Source organism: Cydia splendana, chromosome 3 (assembly GCF_910591565.1).
Source record: "Cydia splendana chromosome 3, ilCydSple1.2, whole genome shotgun sequence".
Classification (NCBI taxonomy): Eukaryota; Metazoa; Arthropoda; class Insecta; order Lepidoptera; family Tortricidae; genus Cydia; species Cydia splendana.
In genome coordinates, this window is record NC_085962.1 from 20,439,441 (window position 1) to 20,465,389 (window position 25,949).

The window sequence follows — 25,949 nt, forward strand, 5'->3', positions numbered from 1 at the left end:
TGTACTTGCGATCGTACTGTAAAGCAGAAGTAGTAGAAAGGGCATAATATTTTAAATAATCTGAATACAACTTCATTAAAAAAAGCATATGCAGAACATAAAAAAAATAGAAGAATAGAATAGTAGAAGGGTACTGAAGATCGAGCGGCTCCCAAGGAGAAGCTCCCTGTTACCAGTGTGGATGAAGAGGATTTCACAGTGGTATCAAGAAAGAAGAAGGCGCGCACGGCGCCTCGTAAGACTCAGTGTGGTACCGCCGAACCGGCTAATTCTGGCTTGCGGGTTGCTACACCGAGTAAGGCGCTGTACGTATCGCGCCTGCATTACACCGCCACGGCTGCTGAAGTGGTGGAGTATGTACACCAGAAGACCGGCTACACGCTGAGGGTGTTCCAGCTTCGATCGCGCCACTACGTGCACTTCAACTCTTTTGTGGTGCGCGTGCCGCGACCGCTGCAGGGAACCATCGAGTGCGTCGACTTCTGGCCGAAAGGTGTCGTGTTTCGGAGGTTCCGGGGCAAACTGCCGAATCCGACACAAGAGCAACCGATTCAACGGAGCCACGCCGTTTTGTCGACTAAATAGTGTTTAGTTTTAAGTTTATAAAATACATATGTATGTTAGTCTGTAAGTTATTTGTAATATGGGCCTTGTTGCCTGAATTAAATTTCTAAATAAATAAATAAAAACCGCTTAATTACTACTACTGCTAATTGTAGGTAGGTACCTAGATATACGTAGTAAATACTAATCGATCTCTCGATCGATCGATTTTCTCCTATATTATGTAAGGCTAATGATACGTAACTTAATGATTATTAGGATTGTCATTAGTCAGGCTGGGGCATAACTAACTTGTTTTGTGAGTACCGTAACTAAGTAAAGTAAATCAGTTATTAGAGCTCAGCTAGTTAAACACCACGCACCTTTTAGGAGTGACATAAATTGTGACTATTCAAACCAAAATGTTTATCATAATTAAAATATATTTGTGCCCCAAATAAGTTTAAATACTTACAAGTATAATGTAGGTAAGTATCTACCTATACTTATAGCTTAAAAACCATCGTAGCCACCACCAACCAGCAAAGAAATGGGCACACGCTGTGATTTTGTGGATATATCATGGATGTGTCTTAAAGGAACATTTGAAGAGCAAGTTGAGAAGTTGTTTCGTCACGTGCGGCTGTCGGCAGAACAAGCAGAAGACGATCTACTGCGATTGTACGAGGATGTCATGAACGCACTGGGGTCACACTGGCCGGGTAATTTTCTTTTCAATACTTAATTATTTTTTCCTCTCATACGACAATATGGTTTGATGGTACCTATTATAAACCTGATTTACAAAAAGTGCCCGAGCCTCCCGACTGCCCAATGGTCCCCTTCCTCCCCTACCTATATTAGGTATATAATATTCATTATATACCTAAATCGGGAGTCATGGAGAACCAGGGGAGAGGCCTTGGCCCAGCAGGGGGACACACAAACAGGCTAAGAAAAAAAAATACCTATGTGAATATATAAACGAAGGTATTTGATACTACTAGTTAAAATATATTTTGTTTTTACCAAATATTAATAACGATGCTGGTGATTGATCGATTTTTGCCTTTTGGTTATGATTCTAAAGGTTAATTGTAGCATTTGTATTATGTGTTCCGTATTCTACGTCAGAGGTCTTCATTGAGAGTAACGCCTCCGGTGTCCGATAGATGCCGCTAGCGTCTATGTAGTCGCTCCGCCCCACGCCGTGACGTAGTTCCGCTTCCCCTCCCTGCGAACCGTCGTTGCTCGCTTTCCGCGACTCGCCGCCATGACATTGTTTCGTCGACCGTCTTGTCCGATGGTCCGCAAATTTTTTTTGCGTACATTTTTGCAGCATGGTGCTTTAAAATTTCCGAACCAAAGCTTGTTCCATTAAATAGTAAGATATAGCAGAGGTAGTCTGGGTACGTCAATTTGTGAGAATTACACAAAATGTTAGGGGACACTGCGCCTATTTCTTCCAGCCACAGTCTCATCCAAGCCGGCCTCGCCTACGATTGCTTTCGATCCACGATGTACTTAATCACTAAATTGGCTGGAAAACTATCCAATTAGCTTAAGTTAATTGGAGACATGACTTTTTCTTTAGATGATTCTATCGCCGAGATTCTGCGGATCGGATGCGATTTCGAATGAGAAATCTCTCAAACCAGTTTAACGTCAGATTGGAACCTGGGATTACAATTTAAATTCTCATTTTCCTGTAATGTTTCATTATAACGAGTCACTGTGATTTCATGGGTTGCAATAAGGCGTATATATTTATTCTTTCTCTGAATTCTATGACAGTAGGTGTAGCCCTAACGCTTGCGCGCCCGCTGACTCGCCACCAGGAAATAATAAACAGGTCTCAATGAAGACCTCTGACGTAGAATACGGAACACATAATATAAAAATTGTACCTTCCAATAAAATTGTTATTATGTTTCCTTCTACGTCAGAGGTCTGAGTAATGCCTTCCTGGCAGGCTACTAGGCTACTTTTATGCCGACGGTACTTCTCCTCAACAATGTCATGGCGGCGAGTCGCGGAAAGCGAGCAACGACGGTTCGCAGGGAGGGGAAGTGGAACTACGTCACGGCGTGGGGCGGAGCGACTACATAGACGCTAGCGGCATCTATCGGACACCGGAGGCGTTACTCTCAATGAAGACCTCTGACGTAGAAGGAAACATAATAACAATTTTATTGGAAGGTAAACTTTTTAAATTTTACTTCATTAAATGTAATTTTATGTCTTATACCTTCACATACATGATTATTGTACATAGATATACATAGTTTGGACCACTTAAACCACGTCCTATTGCTACCTAGCCATCCCGGAGGCAGACCTTCGTCTGGACAATGTCTAAACACAGTGTCATAGGCATGTGCATTAACTGTAATTGATTCTACTTGGTTGTGAAAAAACTGTTTTCAAAAGTATAGTATTTTTTTTTAATGCGTGTAGGTACTTTTTAATGTTACAGGTTGCGAATTATCACTGTTCGGCTCCCTACACGGAGGCACAGCTCTGAAGACCAGCGACGTAGACTACTTCCTCCAAATTCCAGACCAGAACATGCCCGTTGAAGAGATGTGCAAAGAAGCTACAGCTATTATAAGCCGTCGTCCTGGCGTCTTCAAGATTTTAGCTGCCATCTCACATGACGTGCCTTGCCGGAAGGTTACCATCTTACATTTGCCATCAAACAGGGAATGTGATTTGATCATAACTTCCCCTGAATCGTTTAGCAAAGAAAAAAATTATAAAGAATTATTGTACCACCTGCTACATTTGGATAAGAAAATCCTGGATCTAGTGGTTCTGGTTAAATATTGGGCGATAGTGCATAAACTTTTAGGACCATATTTTAGAAATTATATAATAATTCTGATGGTGATATTCTACTTGCAATATTTGAATGTTTTGCCGAGCATAAGGAGGCTACAAACTAACGTTCCATATATATTTTGGCGGAACTGGAACGTAGCCTTTGAAGAGTTTACCCATTTTAACAATATCCAATCGTCGCTTAGGCAGTTGTTGATGGGTTTTTTCCAATTCTACAGCGCTTACGACTTTGAAGAAAATGTAATTTCCGTGTTCGCCGGTCGTTCTATTGTCCGCAAGAGTTTTAAAGATATTTGTGACGTTTCTGAGGACTTTGAATTGTACAAAGACAATCTGAGACAAAAGATATGCGAGCCAATTGAGCTAAGCACGCCGATGTGTGTGCAGGATGTGTTTAGGCACAACAGGAACAGCGCTTATGGCGTATCGCCTGTACTCTTGCAAAATATAAGGATGTGTTTCAAGTCGGCGGCGAAGTTGTGTACATCAGAATCTGATGAGACCTTCCTTCACGCTATTCTAATAAAACCAAATTAGCAATGTCTAGTTTGTTATTTTAGGTTTCCTAACAACCTGCTAGGTAGAAAAATATTGAAATAAAAAGTTTTTGAAAAATGTTTACCCGCTTATCATTATCAATTTATCACCCTACAATTTTGGTACAAATTCTTATTGTAAATACCCTAATCAAATTGTATTTTATGTATTGTTAGTCTGCCTCGCGTACTGAGGGTTTCGAAGGTACTACTACTCCATACTTTGAAATGAACACCGATTTTATTTGAAAGATTTTACTTTGAAATTGATGTCATAGACATTTCGATTTCAAGTCTTTCATTTAAAGTCAAATCAAATGATTTTCATTAAATTGTTTATATTGGCTTTTCACATTAAATTAACTCAATCCGAATCTATTTTTTATTTTTATTTTATTCTGTCTGTCATATGGATTAAATCCACTGTTAGTTACAAACTAAAACAGTTTCAAAGCTACCTTTGGAGCCAAACAAGTCGCTGAACATGCTCGAGGTGGAAGCCGCGAGGCCGTTGAGGTCGGAGCTGATGTTCGAGAAGAAGTCCCGATGCGTGGCCGCCAACAGGTTGGTCGTCTGCAGCGCCGTCGAGTCCCGCCGCGGCGCCGGCCCGGCCGGCGGCGGCCCGCCATCTTGGCTTTCACCCTGTTTAGAACAAATTGGAGTAAGGTTAAGGTGCCTTAGGTTCAGAGAATAGAGTTATTGAAAAATAGTAGCGCTTTTGTAGATCACAATACGTTTGCCAAAAATTTTATTAGCAGTCTTGAAGCCTTTTTCTAGTAACTTCATAGATTCGAATCCTGATTTTTTGATATCGCTCGATCGACGAAAATCACGAACATAGGTCAAAAACGCAATTTAAAAATGTAACAATTTTTACACGAAAGCTAAATACATGAAAATTGCTTCTAAAAATGCGCAATTTTATTTTTGATTGAACTCGTCGATTACTTTTTATCTCATCGATTTACACGATGTATAAAATCTTGTAAAATCTATGAATAGTATGAATCTTACCTTAAGCAGTCCTTTCTTAGCCGCGGCTTCCTTAGCGCTCTTAGTGAGGTCTCCAAGCGTCGACTTCCCCACATAGGTGAGGTCTTCAAAGGTGTTTTTGCTGACAGCCGTGGCTGTTTTGCTGGCTTCTAGGGCGGACTTGGAGGCTTCCTGTACGCTTTTAGACGCTTCCTCTGCTGCCTTTTTAGCGTGTAGCGTTAGCTATAAACAGTCAGATTTTGGAATACGGCTATTGCGAGATTATTTCAAGCATGCTAGAAGTAATATGAATATGTAGGTAAAGGGGCCCACTGATTAACAGTCCGCCGGACGGAATCGGCCTGTCAGTTAGAACAAAAAGTTGACAGTTCCGAACAACTGATAGGCAGATACCATCCGGCGGACTGTTAATCAGTGGGCCCCTGAAGACATTACTTTGGGCTCTATATTATGGGGTTTCATGGAATTACTTGATTTCGAAAACTTATTCAATTGTTGTCGTGCTAACATAAGCGTTCGAACTGATTTAAAAGTTGCATATTGATTTTTAAAGCGTTAGGTATTATCCCGTTAGTGTAGTAAATAAAGGTAGTGGACCCCGCAGTAATTCCTCAGCCAGAAAAAACTTTACAGTATGATAAAGTATCAATAAATAAAAAGTATTGTATAAATTTCCAAAGAATAATAATAATAGAATTAAAGTAAATACCGAAAGTCTTAAATCGTTAATATCTTTTTACGGAAAAATGCTCCGTTCAAACTTTCTTCACCGGACATATTCATGTAAAGTATTGCAACAATATATGAAATATCAAAAAAATATCCCAGCAGAAATACCAATATTAATAAAATATAATTTTTTGGCGTGTCTTGGACCGGAAAATTGCTCCGTCAAATTTTTTCACTGGAATGCCATTTTATTGCAGTTTTATACCTACAAAATGAAAATCTAAAAAAATTACCATGTAACTGTACTATTTTCAGAAATTGCCTTTTTACTCGCTGTGGACAATTTCTCTATCCATTTTATTTACTGAATTAAGTTCACAGTTGTCTTTCTATTCAACTATAAAAACATCCAAAAAATAACGAGCGTATTAAAAACTAAACATATCGGGAGCAGTGTGTAGGGAGCGGGGTGTACAAGGGATGATATTTCTTTTGGATATTTTGGATTTAAGTGTATACGTGACTACTTAGTACATATTTAAAAAGAAATCAGGTTGAGAAATTTTCCACTCTCAGTTTTTAATAGATCTAAAATACATAAATTTGGGTATGCATTTTTTTTTCTTACCCACTACGCCAAATTATATTCTAAGATCATATAAGAAGAAAAAAATGACAGAGCAATTTTCCGATGAAAATAAGCGACAAAAAATAGTATTTTATACAATCGTGATATAATAGAGCTTTTCAGTCGAGTACCGTGTTTAGACAACGAAGCTTGCTGAGTTGGCTAAGTAAGGTACGAGATTGAAAAGCTTGATTATATCACTATTGTATACAATACTTTTTCTCAAAAATGGACGGCAAAGTCGACTTTGCTGTTTAAAAAATAGGTTGCGAAGCGCGTAGTTTATGGTCAGTCAAAAATTAAAAAGTTAAAAACATTGCAGTCTCGATTTTGGGACTGCAATGTTGCATACAAATTCCATTATTTGTCGAGTTCCAAACTTTTTAAAAGTTGAAATGGCCATATCAAATGAAGGCACAGGCCCATTAAACAGCCAAACAGATGATTAGTACCGCGACTATTTAGCTGTCTCAAATAGGTTGGCGTATTTTCGGCAGAAAAATACACTTCTATTTTTTTATTAAAAAAATAAAAAGGCGGCAAAGCTAATTTTTTCAATTGTTTCTACTTTTTTCTGTGAAAATATATACGTAAGAAAGTTGCTTTTGTAAAATATTTCTATGATATTTATATTTCTTGCACCATTTTTGAGAAAAGCACTATATATGACTCGGCTGGAAGGCTACTTGCTGGCTTCGGATTCAATTAAACGGACTCCCAAGGTCGTCCGTTTAAAACGAATCCTCAGCCTGCAAGTAGCTACTTCCGAGCCTCGACAATAATGTACTATTTCTACGCGTCAACAAAATTAATACTTTAAACTAGTAGAATCATTTAGGTAAACAAACCAAAAGTATACAGCTAAGATACAGCGAACAGCCGCTATAGCTTCATGTCCTTTATACTCGTACGCGACCCGGCCGCCGCGCCCCGCGCCCCACGGCGGGTTGGTTAAAGACACCTTCTCGTAACTCATGAGGCCCTGGTACTTGCTCCGCGCTAAATTCAATTTTTAGACAGTTTTTTCTTGATTTTTGGCCACCGTAGCCTATGGAGACTAACAAGCAACGCTAAGTGGTTTTCGTAGTGAATGGATGTTGCTATATTAAGGGTGTCACATGCGCGTTTCTGACTTATGAACCAATTGTTTCTACTATACAACCTAAAATAAATAATTAATTTGAGCTATGATTTTGTTTCGTCCTCTTAATCGCGGCGAGCTGTGATTGGTCAATTTCATTATAGTTGACTAAACTGTATCGAAATGAATATTATAGTTGAGTTGGGAGCCCACACATTAAAAATACCCAATTGCAGTTTGGTATAAGAAATCTTAATTCAAGAATTATAGTCGACGAGTAGAAAAAGGAATTATCATAAAAAATATTCTCATGTTTGACAAAAGTTTTAGATTTTTTTCTAGTATTACATACTGATACAAATAACTTATTTGGTAAAATAATTTTGGACGGAGGAATTACTCACTTCAATATATAAACATATTTGTATTTTTACGTATAAATACCTAACTTAGGGGTGTTTTTTTTTTTGGATATTTATATGTTAGTTTCGGCTCATAATATACAATACCCAAGCAAAATTTAATCGACTGAGAAATTAATGCATGGGTCTCCATACAACTTGCTTCATTTACTACACTACGTGCTCACATTTTTGAAAGGATAATGTTCCTCTTTCATATATGTGTGGCTTAATACTTAACATGATGGGATACGTGTTCGAATATGAAACAAAAGTCCTGAAAATTAATATAGTACTTATAAGTAGAATTTCTGTCTGGTTTTTTAAGGTATCTCTATAATCTAGTAGAAAATATATAGATACGGACAGATCTACCGCTTGAAGTCAAAAAGTCACAGCATTATTAAAACTCATGTGACTATACGATACAATATCCATTAACCATCCATCCATCCATTGAATTAGTGGTTGATTTACCAGAGGAGGACTTTAAGAAAAAAATCAAGAGATTATTGGAACAAAACCCTGTGTATTAAAGAGTTTAGTGAATTCATTTTGAAAAAGAAGTGTCTGACATATTATTAATACATATAATTTTTAAATCTAATGTAATGTATGACGTGCTAAATGTAATGTATATTACATGGTCAATAAATTATCTTATCTTCAATTTTCAACGTAGTTCGAATCGACGGATCTAATGATAGTATACTAACCGTGAAATTATGACAGGCCGAAACGTAAAGCAGTGTCTATTGAAAATTAAAATACCTTCTAATGTGCATAAGCCAACAAAAAAAAAATCATGGCATGTTTGCTGAATCTTATATTAGGCCAAACTCGGCACTGTTCTTTAAGCAAGCTTGAGTAAAAGCTTAACTTAAGTTTTAGTAAAAACTTAGTGACCGTTTGTGATTCTTATTAGTTACATAAAAAAGAAAAAAATAAAAGGCAAAATTGCATGTTTGGTACAAGCTTTTATCGCTAACTGTACTTTTCTATCCACATACAACTTATACTCATCGCGAAAATTCTAACAACCCCAAACATAATTAGTTTGCGTTGTTTTATCATAGAGTTCACATGGCCACCTCTTGCCATCATCATCAGCCCCATATATATCATCATAATATTGCATTGTCATCCGATTTACTTATTATAATTGATATACCTACCTACGTTCTATCTTCAAAGTTTTGAAACAGTGTTAGAGCTAAGCAATCTAATGAAAAAGTGAAAGATTAGCTAAGTTGAGGTACAAGCAAAATGTTCGATCAAATCTTGATTAAGTGGAATAATTGCATTTATTATATCTAATTACTTATTCAGGCTAAGCGGTCTCGTTCTAATCGAAGATAAACTACACTAACAGAGGGCCAACCGCGAACCACGTTCGACGTGTTGCCTCCCTGTCACACTTACGTACGAATTTACAAGTGCGACAGAGGCAACACGTCGAACGTGGCTCGCGGTTTGCCCTCAGGTGCCCACATTGACTCGCGAAAGTGACGTGGGTTTATAATTATGGCGATATTTTTGTGGTACGAGTAGGTAGCTGGCGATACTTCGGCAGAAATGACGAATTTATTTTGATGGACGACAATATTTGTTAGTGACGTCTGTTTCGTTCTCGAGTCAAAGCGGGCCCGAGTGCTAAGTTAGTCATTGTGATGAGTTGTCAGAGATGCTCCAGAGCGGTCACGCAGTAGTACTTATACGCACGCAATACCTGTCCAAAAGGCGCAAACAGTTTCTTTTCTTCACCATCTGCCGCTTTTCCTCTCTTCGAATTTCGATACAAATAAAAGCACATTCGTGTTAAAAGAGAAACCGTTGTAAGTTATTTACGCTTTAGATTGGCATTAAACAGATGGATTTAATTTGTCGCGTCCAGCTTTATAAGTACTTATTACCAAAGAGTTCTTGGTTGCAATAGAAAGGTAATGTCTAAGTTAAAAACGTGCCCGCTAGTTTGACAGCCGCTAGTGCCGCAACAGATGGCGCTGTATCGCACCATATGTTTTTTGGTTAATGAATTATCACACATCAAACTTTGACAACCAAAGTTATCGCACTAAGCACGGAGCCGTACAGCGCCACCTCGTTTAGCTGCCAAATTCGATCTTCAATTTTAGACTTTCCTTATCTTACACAATTAATAAATCTTTGATATTAGGACGATCAGAGTTTTTACATACATAAATCTACTTGTATTACCTTGTCCATATGTGCGAGCAGTCCCTCCTGGCTGCTTTGGCGCGTGGTTTCTCGCACCAGCTCCTTGGCCTGTGCCGCGAACTGCTCGAGCAAGGAGCTTTGAGACGCCTGCCGAGATACGCCACTGTTTGCGCGCTGAAATATCAAACAACATTCACAAAACCATCACTTTTTAATCAAAAATGTCTGAGGGTTGTGTTAAGTCTAAGGATGAGTTGTACCACAAATTTTACAGCTTAATTAAATAGCGCTGTACGGCTTCTACGCGGTTACTATGTTGTAAAGTTGTTACTTGGGAAATATTTAGTTGCTCGCGACACAATACACGTGGGGACATTTTTGAGCACGGTCTTCGGCGTCGTCGTCGAGTTCGAGTCTTAACTCACCTTAACATGTGGAGGGTGTGAGGGCGTGAGCGCCCTGTCGCTATCACTGGTGGAGCCGCTAGCGCTGTCAGCGGCGCGGCCGCGCGCCACCACGGTCTTCGGCGTCGTCGTCGAGTTCGAGTCCGACTCGCGCCCGAAACTGCCGCTGTCCGTATCCTGGATACACAAAAGGATAGCTCAGACGCTATTCGTTCATAGCCTAAACCAGGGGCCGTAAACTGCGGCTCGCCAGCCGTATTCGCATCTTTGGTGATACGATTGCGGCTCTTCAAGCCACCGATAAATTTACACTCGGAGAAACCAATGGAAACAATATTTACGGATCTTTGAGATTCCAAGAAGTGGTGATTTCTACTGCGAATGGATCTTCTTTTCAAAAGTATGCTGACCCCTGGCTAAGCAGTTTAAATATTAAATAAGTATTGAAAAACGGACTTCGGATTTACTAACGGGTGGGTCATCAAGTGATAGAGCGTTCTTAAAAAGGCATGATAACTCACTTAGGGGCTGTCCATAAATTACGTCATCGATTTTTGACGATTTTTGACCCCCCCCCCCTATAATCATCCAAAAATCATGCTTCAAATGACCCCATTTCCTCCTACTTCATGCTACCGTCATCCGATGCCCAGACCCCCCCCCCCCCCTAAATTGAAATGACGTAATTTATGAATAGCCCCTTAGCGTTAGTTTATACGTATTTATACGCGGGAAGGGCTCGGCGGATAGGACGCCGGGCCGTTCGTGTGTAGGTATGTAGTTGTGAAATATCCGCCAAAAGCCCCTATTAGATGGAGGACGGATCTTTTAAGATTGAGTGTACAACTAGCATTCAAGCTCTTCTTAACGGGCGGCGAGGGCTCGGCGGGTAGGTCGCTGTACTGGCGGCTTCGCCTCGCGTTTCAAGATGGATGGTATAATACGTAGGTAACGATCACGTTACGGAACTCACGCTCTTCTTAACGGGCGACGAGGGCTCGGCGGGTAGGTCGCTGTACTGGCGGCTCCGCCTCGCGTTTCAAGATGGATGGTATAATACGTAGGTAACGATCACGTTACGGAACTCACGCTCTTCTTAACGGGCGGCGAGGGCTCGGCGGGTAGGTCGCTGTACTGGCGGCTCCGCCTTGCGTTTCAAGATGGATGGTATAATACGTAGGTAACGATCACGTTACGGAACTCACGCTCTTCTTAACGGGCGACGAGGGCTCGGCGGGCAGGTCGCTGTACTGGCGGCTCCGCCTCGCGTTTCAAGATGGATTGTATAATACGTAGGTAACGATCACGTTACGGAACTCACGCTCTTCTTAACGGGCGGCGAGGGCTCGGCGGGCAGGTCGCCGGGCGGCTCGTCCTCGGACAACTCGCTGTGCTCGCTGCTAGAGCCCGACGGCGACGGCGACGTCGACGCGCGCGCGCGAGGCTCCTCGCCGTACATCAGTGACGATGGCGGACTGTACACCTGCCAACATATATACCCATAAAACTTTACCCTCCTAAGGCCCAAGGTCCTACCTATAGTACCTCTTCAGTTCGATGAAATTTAAATCCTATTCAATTGAAACAGAGTTTGCTTTGTTTCGTACAATTTTCCAACAACGCAAAATCAACTCTATTTCCTACACTGTAGGTTCAAATTTCTGTGGCAAATTTTGGATTTCTTTTTCATTTGTATGGCTGGGCCTTAGGAGGTTACAAGCCTCAATTAGTTAATTTATGATTTATCCCTTAGAAGTAGAAGTCAAAACTATACAGACCTATATAGATGATAGTCGTGGGCGTATGCCACTTAAGGGGCCGGTATATGACGTTTTCGATTTAGACCTCACTTTGTAACCATAATTTGTTCAATAAGTGTTTAATAATTGCATTAATTTACACGTAAATTTGTTCACGAAGAAACCGTGTACCGACTCTTTGTGCCATTATATTTTTAATTTGCTGTTATTCTGTACAAATCGACACTAAAAGTATCAAAAAATCAAAATATGGAGTTCCGTTTGAGACAGAAGCAAAACAATTTTGTCTTTGACAGTAATTGAATTATTGTATGATTCTGAAAGCTAGATAATTCAGCTACCAATTTATTATCGATTTATATTTTTACTCACAAAGACAACACAGAAATTCAATCTCAAATGTAAACTTTCGAACAATTTCCATACATTGACGACATCACTCAAAATTCTTCTTCAAGTCAGATGCCCGTTGGGGCTACACCGGAGCACACGTGTACTTCTTCAAATGAAAATGACAGCTTGATTTTCTTGCTTTTGACAATTATATTGACATTAAATCATATACGCACACGAGAAAGTATACCAGTAGATAAATTGTATTTCAAAAAATAGGGTACATAAATATCTGCTCGCGTCTCATTTAAATTTGATTTGCTGTTATAATGGTTGAAAACCGCAGTAAACTATCTTAAAACAATACGATTACAGTCGAATTTAAGTATTATGTTCCTTCAAAACTCGCTTAAAATGAAAAAAGTTTAAAGACTCATCTTTACTGATTGGGATAAATTTTTATTATGCTGGTATCATTTTGCGTCAGTTTAAAAACGTATTTGACTTCTGTACGTCAATGAATTTTGATGACAATTGTAATCTTGTATTATATTATAGAAGTTTTATCTTAAAATATTGCCTATTAACAGGAAGAGTTATGTAATTCGTATAAGTAATACCTGAAAGTCTTGTACCTAGATCTGTAATACCATGGATTGCGACGAATAAATGATAATGATTATGCCGTTCGTTCCGTCTATATGTATAATGCGTGGACGTGCTGTTCTCTGAAAGTACTAGCGAGTTTTTGCGGCTTTGGAGACCGAGATGAAGCTTACAGGCCAATGGCGCTCTAGATATTGTTATGTATACCTATGTATCGAATGTTTTATAAATTACCTATAAAAAGCAATGTTTTATTTCGATTAGGTCTACATTTTGTGCATATTGCATATCTGAAGTATTTTCGTACTAAACATGAAACTTTCGTTGAAACTAAATAAAATAATTATTCCAAATGTACAGTCGCCTGCAATTTATATTACACAACGAATGCCGCAAAAATAACTGACACGATCTTATTTGTAGAACCATAAGAACATGTCACATATTTTTGCGGCGTTCGAAGAGTAGGTACCGTCATTATCACCAACTTTGCCCGCTTTTTTTTTAAAACGAATTTCTCAAAAAACATCACATCATATGACTTTTTTTGCTCAGCACGTCCATTGTGATCAAACGCATCAGTTTATTTGAAAAAAATATATTTTTTACCCATTTTTTTTGCGTTTTAGAGGGCGGGCAAAGATATCCGGGGTTTTCGCCAACATTGCCCACGTCAATTTGGTATTCAAATACAGCTCGTATGATGATGATGTCTAAGGATCACTTAAAGGTTTTGGGCAATCCTACCATTCCCTGTTAATAACTTAGCGATAAGTGTAAAAACTTTAAAATAAATTTGCTGGGCAATGTTGCCTACCCGTTTTTGCCCATTTCCAAATAAGGCTGGCCTAAGCATTTTACAAAGGCTAGGGTTGTCACTTTTGAGAAAATCTGTTACAATAGTTTAATGGCCAAAAATATGATTTTTGTTGTGTTTTTCATTCGTTAACGGGATAAAACATCTAAATAAAGGATAATAAGACAAATTAAATACAGTATATATTTATAAACTTATTTTAGTGTACAAACATAACCTTCTTTTACTTGCGAAGTTGGGTAAATTAGATGAAAGTGACAACCCTAATCCGTTTTTGGTGGTGGGCAATGTTGGTATGGATGCCAAATTACCGGATTACTTTGCCCACCGCTAAAACTTTTGTGTATTTAGGCCTTTTTAGTTTAAATCTCAATAGACATAATCTATGCTTCATGTGTTATAACTCAAACCCGGAAATATTTGTCAAAGGGTTCTCAATTTTTTCTACTTGCATTTATTATTTATAAATTTTTTGCCCGCCGAAATATACCCTATATAGACAACTCGCTCAAACTCAAAATTCCCAAGTCAAGTTATGCACAAGTTTGGTATATAGTTTTGTCAGAAATATAACCTATATTCTACTAAAAATAGCAGGGTGGCCATAACTATTATATTTTTTTCTACATTAACGAATTTGTTTAAAATTGTCGTTTTGGGCAAAGTTTCCCTGGAGGCAAAGTTGGCGCTAATGACGTGACATATTATTGCAGGTGACTGTACATAAATGTTTCGGTGATTTTGAGATTATTTTACAGGTTAGTTTACTAACAATCAAGTTATGCAGATACCGATTTCGTGAACGTATAAGTAGTAAGGTACCGCTATTGTTTAGCGATACCGATTATTTTTGAAGGTAAAACTATGCCGGTTGAAATATAAAGATATTAAAATTACAGCAGGGACAACCATTTTTTATAGGTGTACCTAAACCATCATTGGCCGAGCGTTAGCAAAGGTCTCCGTTTCAGCTTGGGCAAAAATGCTTTTGTATGTTCTCCTTTGCAGATCACATTTCTCAACTGATTCTCGTGAAAATTTGTAAGCAGGTTCGATAGAACTATTCTGTTTCGCTTTATCCGCCAAAATGGGATTGCCACCCTGCTGAAACTTTATTTATTTAAATTCCTATTGAATGGATTTTGCACCTTATGAAAAACCGTATAGAGTAGTAAATAACATTTTACATCTGACTTAATGTTTAATTGTACAAAACGCGTATCTCGACAAAGCAATATTAGGTAATAAAACAGTCAGCAATCAAATGAATTAAATAGGTACGTGACGTGTGACATGAACAGACAAGGAAAGCAAGATTAAATGCATTGTTTCTCTTTCATCTTTCAATGGAACGCTTTTACCCTCAAAGGAGGCTAGTGGTCAATACTAAACTAAAAGTCCAATCTTAAAAAAACATGATGGGTCACTGACCTGTCCCAGTAAAGTGAGGTAGTGTGCGTGAAGTGAGCTTGTGTGTGAAATGGGGTATATTGACAGAATCTGAAATTTTACCCACCGCTACCGTCGCCTTAACTTTTAAGCGTACCTTTATGTGTCTAACGCCTATTGTGGCATACGACCACGGCTATCCTTTGTAGGTAGGAGTGCTATGATTTGTAGGTAATCAGTCTTGTCCAGTAAATACTGAGTTGGATAAGTATCCGACAATTGAAGATTAAAATCTATACTAATGTTTTCTCTCTAACATTATATGCCTACGATTCCGGAAATATATATGTAAGTACAAAAATATGTTTTACAATTTTATGTGCGATTACCATTAATTAACAATACCAATTAATAAGAATGCAGTAAAAAAGTGTGTCACTGTCAACGCAATTACCTAGTTAGGTACTTATCTCGTAATCAGCTACGTGTACGCTACACGTTGCCATAGAGACTGTAATGTACACTGGCATTATTATACGATTATTTTTTATAATCAGTTACTATTTTTTTATGTAGAACACTGCGCTATTGTGCATAGCGTATTCAATGTTATGTCAGTGTAACGCGGCACTTTCAGTACTACACGCATCCAGACTTTCGCAGTGAACAAATCTTTTTAAGACTTATGTAGTTGTTTAAAATATAAGCAATTCACAAGACTATTTAAAAATATACAGCTACTTTTAGTATGGGTTATATCTCTGACCTAGTTCTAAATTTTCTGCACAACTATTTACCTCTAAATACTATCTTATTTATTCGTGCCATTTTTGGCCATCATTTTAGCTTCAACTCTAATAAATTATACTTGACTGTACAAGAACTTGACTTATTAGAATTTTTATATTTGACATTTTGTATGAAAGAATGACTAAACTTCGAAATTATTTTGAGTGTATCTTTATTCGGCCGCCATCGCCAGATGATTACACAAATATAACGTTTGATTTAAAAATAGGATTAAAAACTTATAAACAGCTTCTCGATAGCCTTAAGCTTCTGAATAAAATACAAGCAACGGTAATTCTCTCCATACAATTATACTAAATGTTCGGCTTAGCTTTCCTTTGTAGATATAATTGGCGAGAAAGATATAAAAAAGATTATTCTTAGATTTTCAACTCAAAGCAAAGCTGAAAACTGTTTCATTGATCGATTTTGTTATACCTACAACTCATTATATCTCATTATAAATACTACAACTTTTAATTAAGTAGGTATATGTGTCGTTCGTTAATTAATTATTCTGTTTTTAGTACTTAGTAGTCCTGGTGACGCGCTTCTTAGACTGTACCTTACACCTTAATACAATGTTTTTATTAGGTTTGGACAGCGCCGATTGGGTATGTGTTTTAATATTTTCATTTTTCAGTTATCTATTGATAACCCGAAAGCTATATGAATATATGGAACATTATATGTTTCAGCACCTTATGAAAGATTTTGTACGCACATCAGTATTCGAAGGGGTGCTAGTGTGTATTCCGGCACTGTTTGTCGAACTGATTCATAAAGAAGTTGATCATATTTTATTAATACTGATACAGCAGCATTCCAAATGTGAAGGTAAAAAGTTGTACCTGTACCAGTTACTTACCTGTATATTTTAACCTAAGAATTAATTACCAATTTTAGGTTGTAAGTAGGCACGAATAAGAATCTTTATCATGATAAATTATAGAGTTAGGGCAAGATAAGTCTTCTACGATTTTGATAACATAGACTGTGCAAGTGTTATTTATTACGTCATAATTTCATAGAAGTTTGACGTATAAAATAACACTTGCAGTCTGGGTTATCAAAATCGCTACCGACTTATCTTGCTGTAACTTTCCACTTACTTGCAATTATTTGCGAAAATATGATGATGTGAGATAAAATGACAATCACGATAACATTGTGATATCTTTTAGTGTCTATATCGATATTCTATGAGTATGGCCAATGACCAACAAGGATATGCGATAGCTGAAATACTTAATCTGTATTACACCAGCGATGTGTTTCATATAAAAATGTGAAATATTTGAATTACTTATCTCAACTTGTTAGAGAGGGTAAACCGCTGCCTCCTAAATAAACAAAAAGACCAAGTACCTAGGCCAAGTTAGGTGGTCAATAATGAAATTCATTATTTTCAGATGTCGACCTGCGAGCCGCTTTATCAAGAGGCATTAGTTATCTGAAACTGCGGCCGTTTAAGTTCCACATCTGGCGAGTCATACCGATCGACAGTTCGCTGACGATCTCCTTTATCAGTCTTGTATTCACTTACATTTTATTAATTTTACAGGTGCACCAAGTCGTTTAGAGATGTAGTCTAGGAAAGTCAATTATTCTAAAGTGCATAACAGGTTTTTATTCTCGAGTGATTCTCTTTAGGTAGTTCTAAAATGAGTGGGCTTTGTTTTTATTCTCGAGTGATTCTCTTTAGGTAGTTCTAAAATGAGTGGGCTTTGTTTTTATTCTCGAGTGATTCTCTTTAGGTAGTTCTAAAATGAGTGGGCTTTGTTTTTATTCTCGAGTGATATTCACGACTTAACAACTTAAATTAAAACATATTTTTAATACCTACAGTTGCTCAAAAAGTGCTACTTTTCGTAGCTGTTTAGCGTTCGCAAAGTTGGTTTTTGCGAACTAGTGCTTTTTACTTTTCCAGCTCTTTTAAATTGAATTCTGACCGTAATCGATACGTCCATACCAAGGAGTTTGGATGTTCAAAAACATTATATAATTTTTATTTTGCCATTAAACATTTATTACGTACAAAAAGTATTATTACAAGATATAAAGTAAATATTTATTAGCTATTATATAAATGAAACGTTATATAATACGATGTTTCACTAAAAACTTTTAAATTATTTGACTGAATGGAACTATTATTGCCACGTTGGCTGTCGTTAACAGAAAAAATGAAAAATTAAAAAGTAAAACCGGCGCCCGCCATTTTCACTTAAAATTTAGTTGTTACAAAATAATTAACTTAAATTGCAACCGTAAAAGTGTTTTTGTATGAAATGAGTTAATGTGATTAATTTTTGCAATGTAAATCAACGTTGAACGTAGTTTATAGTGCTGTATAATTACAATATCATTCAAGTTCAAGGGAAAATTCGTAACTGTAAGTGTAATACTCATGTAACCAATATTTGTTTTACTGTATTTTTTTCGCAAATGTATTAATAAACGAAAACGAATATATTAGGAAACCGCCCGAGAAAGGAGTGGATATCGCAGGAAACGTGGAATACGATACTTGAGAGGAAGGAACTCCTTAAGGGCGGCGTTCACTTAGACCATGATACAGTAGCGTTGGAGAATGATTGCCTGGAACCTAACATTATTGAATCCGAGGTCAGGAATGCATTACGAAAACTAAGATGTAACAAATCTCCTGGCAGAGACGAAATATTTGCCGAAGAACTTAAAAACCTCGGGGACGAAGGTATCAGAATCTTGCGAAACTTATGTAATAGACTCTGGCAAACGGCCACCTGGCCCAATGACTGGAGGGAATCTCTGCTAGTACCACTCCACAAAAAGGGATCAACCAGGAAGTGTGGGAACTACAGGACAGTGGCTTTAATATCTCACGCCAGTAAAGTCATGCTGTACATAGTCAATGAAAGGTTAAAATCATTTTTACAATGGCAGATACCAAAGGAGCAGGCAGGGTTCGTCAAAGGCCGAGGCACAAGGGAGCAGATAGTGAACGTGAGGCAGATTATTGAAAAAAGCCGGGAGTTTTACGTTCCAATGATGATGTGCTTCATTGACTACTCTAAAGCTTTTGACTGTGTACAGTGGGATTGTTTGTGGAAGATTCTCCTAGATATGGGCGTACCGAGGCATCTGACAGCACTAATAGCGAACCTCTATGCGGATGGAACGTCTATGGTAAGAGTGAATAGCGTAATCTGGCTCCCTTTTAAGCCTGGTAAAGGAGTACGTCAGGGATGTATTCTCTCTCCCATCCTTTTTAACATATATGGCGAATATATAATGAGAAGAGCCTTGGAAGAATGGGAGGGAGGCATCTCGATAGGGGGTACCAAGATCAGCAACCTGAGGTACGCAGATGACACCACCCTCTTTGCGACCTCAGAGAAGGAACTTGATGAGCTGTTCCGTAGAGTGGAGCACGAGAGTAATCTAGTTGGCCTCTCAATTAACCGAGCAAAAACAAAGGTTATGATCGTAGACCGAGCTGGACAACTCACACGAACAGGAGAACTCTCTGACTTACAGTTCGTTGGTGAATTTGTATACCTGGGGTCACTACTTACTAACGAAGGAGGAAGCGAGAGAGAAATTCGAAGGAGGACTCAAATGGCCAAAACTGTCATGAGTAAGATGACACGAATATGGCAGGATCGAAAAATCTCCACAACAATCTCAACACCAAGATGAGAATCATAAGAACGCTGGTCTTCTCGATTTTTCTCTACGGCTCGGAATCATGGACAATCCGGTCAGCGGAACGCAAGAAAATAGAGGCCTTTGAAATGTGGTGCTGGAGACGGATGCTACGTATCCCATGGACAGCCAAGAGGACAAACGTCTCTATCCTCCAGCAGCTTGGGATCCAGACAAGGCTATCCACCACCTGTTTTAAAAGGATTCTTAGCTATTTTGGACACATAGCCCGCCGAGAACCTGACAACTTGGAGAAACTTGTAGTTGTTGGGAAAGTAGATGGCAAGCGGCGACGTGGCAGATCTCCTGCTCGGTGGTCGGATCAGGTCTCTACCCTTACAGGCCTCACATTAGCAACCGCTATGAAGAAGGCCGAGAGTAGGGTGGGATGGAAGCAATTGGTGACAGAGGTCATCAGAAAATTTCAAGACGGACACGACCTTCAGCAATGAAGAAAACGACTAGAGAGATTAATAAACGTCGTTCAATGTACGTGTGAAAGTGTTATTATTTACTTGTCCCGTGTCTTTTATTCGCCTACGGCTTATAAAAGACATCTCGGGATTCGTAAATTATAACATACTTTCCACACTTGCATTGAAGTGTACTATTACAGTATATGGCGCTAATTTACCGCCCTAGTGCGGTAACTAGCACTTTACGTGCGTATGTCGAAAATTTAAAGGGCTTTTCATACGTAGGTACCTACTGTAAAACGTTGTAGGTACAATACACGTGCGAAGAGGTAATTGGCAACTCGTGTCGATTTAATACACTCTCTTCGGTCGTGTTTTAATTTCACACTTGTATCGTAATGTACTATAAAATATGTTTTTTTTATGCAAGTCTCTGTGTAAAATCAAAACATACCTTTTAAGAACAATCGCTACACTAAGAGGAACGGGAGAGGGTGACGTCGGTGGCGGTTCCTTTGCTATGATTTGTAATCAGTCTTGTCCAGTATAGACTGTGAGTTGTATTGTCTTTCATTGAATGTCCTTATCATCCACGATTGAAGGATCTAAAGGGGCCCACAGATTACCAGTTCGCCGGCCGATATCAGCCTGTCAATTAAACACAAAATTTGACAGCTCCGAACAACTGACAGGCTGATATCGTTCGGCGAACTAGTAATCAGTGGACCCGTTAATAATAATATTTTCTCTGTTCACTGCTCAATTTTTCTACAATAGTCCCAATGCCTGCTGAGAACGGTTCATGGGTGTATATTGTTGCGTCTGTGAACGGATTCCGGCAGGCGTTCTACATGACTTAAAGCTCTCCAAAGGGCCTCTACGTGTTGGATCTATATGCCCACGCAAGCCTATCAAAAGAGCGGGATTTATAGGCCCGTGAAATCCAAAATATGTTCTCTCTAGCATGATACGCCAACGACATAAAAATAAAAAAGTTACGTAAACTTACCGTTCCTGGATCTAATGAGGACGATAGAGTCATCGGCACTTGAACCACTGCGCTGTAGGTTTCTCCGATCACGTGTTGTTGGTGAGGATTTCCTTTCAAAAAACAAAATAACGTTAACCTTTAAATTGACGAAATACGTAGAAGGTTGTGAGTTCAAGCCTCCTCGGAGCTCAATAATGCTAATATTAATGATTATGATTCATTAAAGCTTTGACCGATGGAAATTGGATTCGTAAATATCATTTTGCCTGTAACAATGTAATAAGTAAATGCTTTCTTTAGTACCTGGTGATAGATCAGATGAGACTATTTCGGAGACGAAATCACTGAGCGATGAGTATGAAGAGCTAGTGCTTTCGGCGGCTTCAGAGTCTGATCCACTTTCATCTGTAAAAACGGTAATAATGATAATTTCGTGACGTCACTCATTTAAGGGGCTGGTAGCTGGCGCATGATTCGATAAACTTTTGTAGAGAAGAGCCATCCACATTAAAAATGATCAAGTTTAAGAATGTCAAAGAGCCACAAAAGTAGATTTGACTGGTCTAAGTCCCCTAAGTTTTAATTGTTTGGGTGTCGTGAAGAGCCGCATTGCAGGTCCAAAGAGCCGCATGTGGCTCGCCGCGGTATTCCGACCCTCAAACGTTAGGTTACTAGCTAGCTAAAGAAAGAACAGAGGTCGGGGATTCAAACGTTGGATCAAACCAATGAGTTTCTAGGAGCGATGTATGAAATATCAATACTTAGATAATCAGTTTTTTAAGAAGACGAAATTAGCCAAGTCTCATTTCAATGAGTGATGTGAAATATTTATTGCCGGGAAGTGTAAGTTAGTGTGGTGACCTGTGGGCTGGTTCTCATGGCGCTGCAGCTGCCGCAGCGCGCCGTTGAGCGAGCTGCCGTCGTCCCACACGGCGAACCGGATCGGCTGCAGCTGTTCGGCGAACCACTTGGGCTTGTCGCCGACCTGCCGCGGGTCGAACAGCCCCGTCTGCACGCGCAGGAACGCCACGTTGCAAGGCGTGAGGGACCACTCCGCTAGGAACTCCACCGCCTGAACAAATAAAATAGGTATATACATATTACACTTGCTCATAAAGGGGCTCCACGCAGGTTTAGTGAAAAAAGTGGTACTCTCTAGGGAATAATCCATTTTTAAAAATTATGTTTATTCATATTTATGAACGAAGAAGGAACGAATACATTATACAAGTAACATTATGAATATAAGTATGCAGACTCAACATGTAACTGCAGCTTTGATACATAGGGAACGATGTGATAGACCTGATAAAACACGAAACTTTGCTTAAAAATGTATTAAAACGCAAGAACGAAGTTAGAAGAGGAAACGGAAAACCAAGAGCAAGTTATACGCAACAACTAAAAGAAAAACCGGCCAAATGCAAGTCGGACCCGCGCACGAAGGGTTCCGTACCATTACGCAAAAAACGGTAAAAAGCACGTTTGTTGTATGGGAGTCCCACTTAATTATTTATTTCATTTTGTTTATAGTATTTGTTGTTATAGCGGCAACAGAAATACATCAACTGTGAACATTTCAACTGTCTAGCTGAGTCATGAGTTACATCCTGGCAGACAGACAGACGGACGGACAGACGGACAGCGAAGTCTTAGTAATAAGCTAATAAGGTCCCGTTTATACCCTTCGGGTAGGTACGGAACCCTAAAAAGTAAATATTGTATTGTTGTAGTATATTACAGGTACCTACCTAAAGAGGGATAAATGTGAGAGGCCCTAACGCGGAAAACGAAAACCGAATTTCTTAATCTGCCTCTTTAAGTGTATCGCTCGAATACCTATGCAAGAGCGATAGAGAGTTAGAGAGTCATCATTATAATGATGACGAGATACCTGCGTGCGTGCGAACTTGTTGAGGAACGAGGTGGTCCGCGGCCGAGATCGCAGGAAGCTGTTGATCTGGAAGGCGACCACGGGCCGCGGGTACAGCCGAAGCGTCCGAGTGTGCTCCATAAAGTTCGCCAGGATGTTTTGGGAGTTGAAAAAGCGAACCTGACGAAAAAAATACATGTAATTAGTACGTACTTAAACGATAATCTAAGCGAATCAAATTCTTATTTTCTATCGGAAAAGTAATTAAGTGTCTTGTCTACGTATTTTAGTGACTGAATACGATAATCCTGTTTTTCATCGAGGCACAACACAGCGCGTCTAAAACTAAAGCGCCCACAGAATTTCCGCACTCGTGACGCTTCTTTAATTGAAAAGTCACGAGTGGACAGCTGCGTTGCAACTGTTGCGGCGTCATCAGACAGAACCACGCAAGGAATATTATCCTACCTGTTAGTGAGTGGATTGTCTTTGCCTTTCACGATGGCGACGACGTTGCAATAGACGAGAGGGTTGAAGGGCGGGGGAGGCGCTGCGGCGTGTGGCTGCACTAGTAGTTAGTTACCATGGCGACCCTTGTGGCCACGTCCACCGAGTCCACGTCGTTGCCGTAGATGAGGGGGTTGAAGGGCTGCGAGGCGAGGGAGCCGCGCTGCGGCGTGTGGCCGACGCTGGCGGCGCCGGCGCTGGCGACGGACACGCGCCGGCTCTCGGGCGTGCTGTGCGGCAGGGACTGCGCGCCGTCCGTCGACGACCGGAACGTTGGGGGATGCACTCTACAAACGTAGCAAAACTAGCGCTTACACGCTGGCGCTAACAAATGCAGTACCTAATCATATTTGAAAAGTCATACAGTTGTTTATCTTGTTCTCTTTGAATAAGTTCTTTATTTAAACGATGTTTTACATAAGTACTGCACTTACGATAAGCAGGGCAGCACGGAGGTCAAGGAAGGGGAAGGAAGGTGATGCTGGCGCAACAGTCAACGCCACCAGCATTTATAAGTCTAGTAGGGAATGCCCCCGGGACTAAATTTGTATGGCGAGAACCGGTAATTCCCAGTTCCGGGACTAATTTTGTACAGTAAACCAGTCCCGGTTTGGTTTAAAATAGGTTGCCTAATTAGAACAGTAGTAATTTAATCAATAACTTACTTGAGAGTAGCACCACCGACGCTGTCTCTTCTCGAAGGCATGAGGGTGGCCGTGGCCTGCTCTGCCGAGCTGTTTGTGAGGCTGCTCAGAGCCTGGGAAGCAAGCAGTCGATACTAAACATCCTGTACCTATACAGAGGGTGAGATATCCGAATGGGCACTCATGGGACAATCAGATAAAGGTTATGTGTTTTACAAGGGGCACGAGAAGAAGTCAAGAGATTTTTTGTAGAGGTTTGTAGAATGTGAACGTTATCTGCACTGTTGTAGTTTTTCCTAACTCCGAAATCTATGCCATTCTTTTATAAAAACAAATGTTCCGAATATTTTATAACCTGTATTTTCTGACCCATTCGGACGCTTAACCTGTATAGGTGGATGTGGTGGATTTACAACAGTAAAATCCTGTTTTATTGTTTGCATATTTCTTATTTAAATATGAAAATCTCTTATTTAGCTTTCCTATAAGTTCCTGATTTTTTCCAATGCTAAATCTTACTTTTATGGTAATTACAAAAAGCAATTGAATAAAGTAAGAATAGTATTAGTTAAGTATGAAATACTATTAATACTATTTAAAACCTATCTACTTTTATTCGTATAACCTAATTTGCCACAGCTAAATTTATAACAGCATTAAGTAAAATACTTAATACAAATTTTGTACAATGTCATTTAACAATTCATACGTGGTCTAGCTCAGCATTAAAATACATATATCTAGTCAACAGTATTGGTGCACACTTCAATAAAATTTTACAGCTATTTTTGAAGGGAATTTTTTAAAGGCATGGCATATAGGCCTTTATCCAATGTAGCATGCAAAACACACAGTCAAGCACATAATAATACGGAGCTTTTATGCTTTAGCGGGGTACGACACTATATTATCGTCACGACGTTGTTAAGGCCGTCAAGCCGGCAACGGACTCCCAACCTTATGTTGCTGGAGCGCCGGACAGGTGCGCGCTTCCCGAAACTTCCGTTAGAACTTTAATAAAAAAAGGCCGAGCTGCGGGAGTGTAGTGCTCAAACACAGAAAAATAGTACATATAATAAGTGCCTATCCTGTGTTTGAGCACTAACCTTATGTTCATGTAATCCTCTGGCGTTGCGGGTGTTCAAGGTCGACGGTGATTGCTTAACATCAGGCGATTCGTCTGTTCGTTTGCCTCCTATATGACAAAAACCCAGCAGAGGACCAAAATGTATGGGATTGTATGCAGACGCTTATATACTATCGTGGACGGTAACGGTCAATCGTCCACGATAGTGTAAAAGCGTGGCGATAATATCGTGTCGTATCACGACAAAGTATGAAAGCGCCTATATTATAATACATATACATATTATTAGCACCAAATGGTCAGATATTGGCCAGATACGTCTATATGTACTAACTGATCATTCGTAGGCCTTAAATCGTTGCAACTAGGTTTCCGACTAATTACGTAACTGTGTCGATGATGGGTCATGAAACATCTTTCGGAAACCATACGATACATATACAGAATGTGCCAAATGTAGCCAAACCATGCCAAACACAACAGAAGCGAGGAAACGGACTGAAATTGTGTCACGTTTGTAACCACAGCAGTGATGTATAAAGGTGACATTCGGTTGATGACTGCATGTGCAGTGCAGCAGCATTACTGAGCAATGTTACGAGTACTGCTGCGGCGTTGACGCGGGACAACAGTAATGCTGCTATAGTTGCCATCCGAATATTACATTGCATCATTTGACTTGAGGAAGTGACTGGGACATGGATCATTTTTCTACTTTTGATATTGCGTCACGGCCGAACGGTCAAATTTTACCATTTGACATGTCGCCAGGC

General features: G+C 39.4%; 3 protein-coding genes across 3 annotated transcripts in view; 2 read left to right on the forward strand and 1 right to left on the reverse strand.

Moving 5' to 3' along the window:
- The window catches only part of LOC134806907 (MAP kinase-activating death domain protein), a 71,605-nt gene that overhangs the window by 17,767 nt on the left and 27,889 nt on the right, over positions 1 to 25,949 (reverse strand). Inside the window, exons 11-21 of the mRNA XM_063780331.1 lie at positions 24,111 to 24,202; positions 23,522 to 23,732; positions 22,960 to 23,118; positions 21,927 to 22,137; positions 21,369 to 21,470; positions 21,084 to 21,175; positions 11,596 to 11,757; positions 10,296 to 10,451; positions 9,910 to 10,044; positions 4,935 to 5,135; positions 4,379 to 4,562 (exon numbers count right to left, since the gene is read on the reverse strand). Coding sequence (XP_063636401.1) covers positions 4,379 to 4,562; positions 4,935 to 5,135; positions 9,910 to 10,044; positions 10,296 to 10,451; positions 11,596 to 11,757; positions 21,084 to 21,175; positions 21,369 to 21,470; positions 21,927 to 22,137; positions 22,960 to 23,118; positions 23,522 to 23,732; positions 24,111 to 24,202 — 1,705 coding nt within the window. The remainder of the gene's footprint in view (positions 1 to 4,378; positions 4,563 to 4,934; positions 5,136 to 9,909; positions 10,045 to 10,295; positions 10,452 to 11,595; positions 11,758 to 21,083; positions 21,176 to 21,368; positions 21,471 to 21,926; positions 22,138 to 22,959; positions 23,119 to 23,521; positions 23,733 to 24,110; positions 24,203 to 25,949) is intronic.
- LOC134806856 (speckle targeted PIP5K1A-regulated poly(A) polymerase-like) lies at positions 884 to 4,003 on the forward strand. The gene is made up of 2 exons (XM_063780261.1): positions 884 to 1,265; positions 3,020 to 4,003. Exons 1-2 carry the CDS (start codon positions 1,094 to 1,096, stop codon positions 3,919 to 3,921), a joined length of 1,074 nt encoding a protein of 357 aa, XP_063636331.1. The 5' UTR covers positions 884 to 1,093; the 3' UTR covers positions 3,922 to 4,003.
- Positions 16,549 to 17,725, forward strand: LOC134806691 (uncharacterized). The gene is made up of 2 exons (XM_063780018.1): positions 16,549 to 16,805; positions 17,381 to 17,725. The coding sequence occupies exons 1-2, from the start codon at positions 16,550 to 16,552 to the stop codon at positions 17,548 to 17,550; spliced, it is 426 nt and encodes a 141-aa protein (XP_063636088.1). The 5' UTR covers position 16,549; the 3' UTR covers positions 17,551 to 17,725.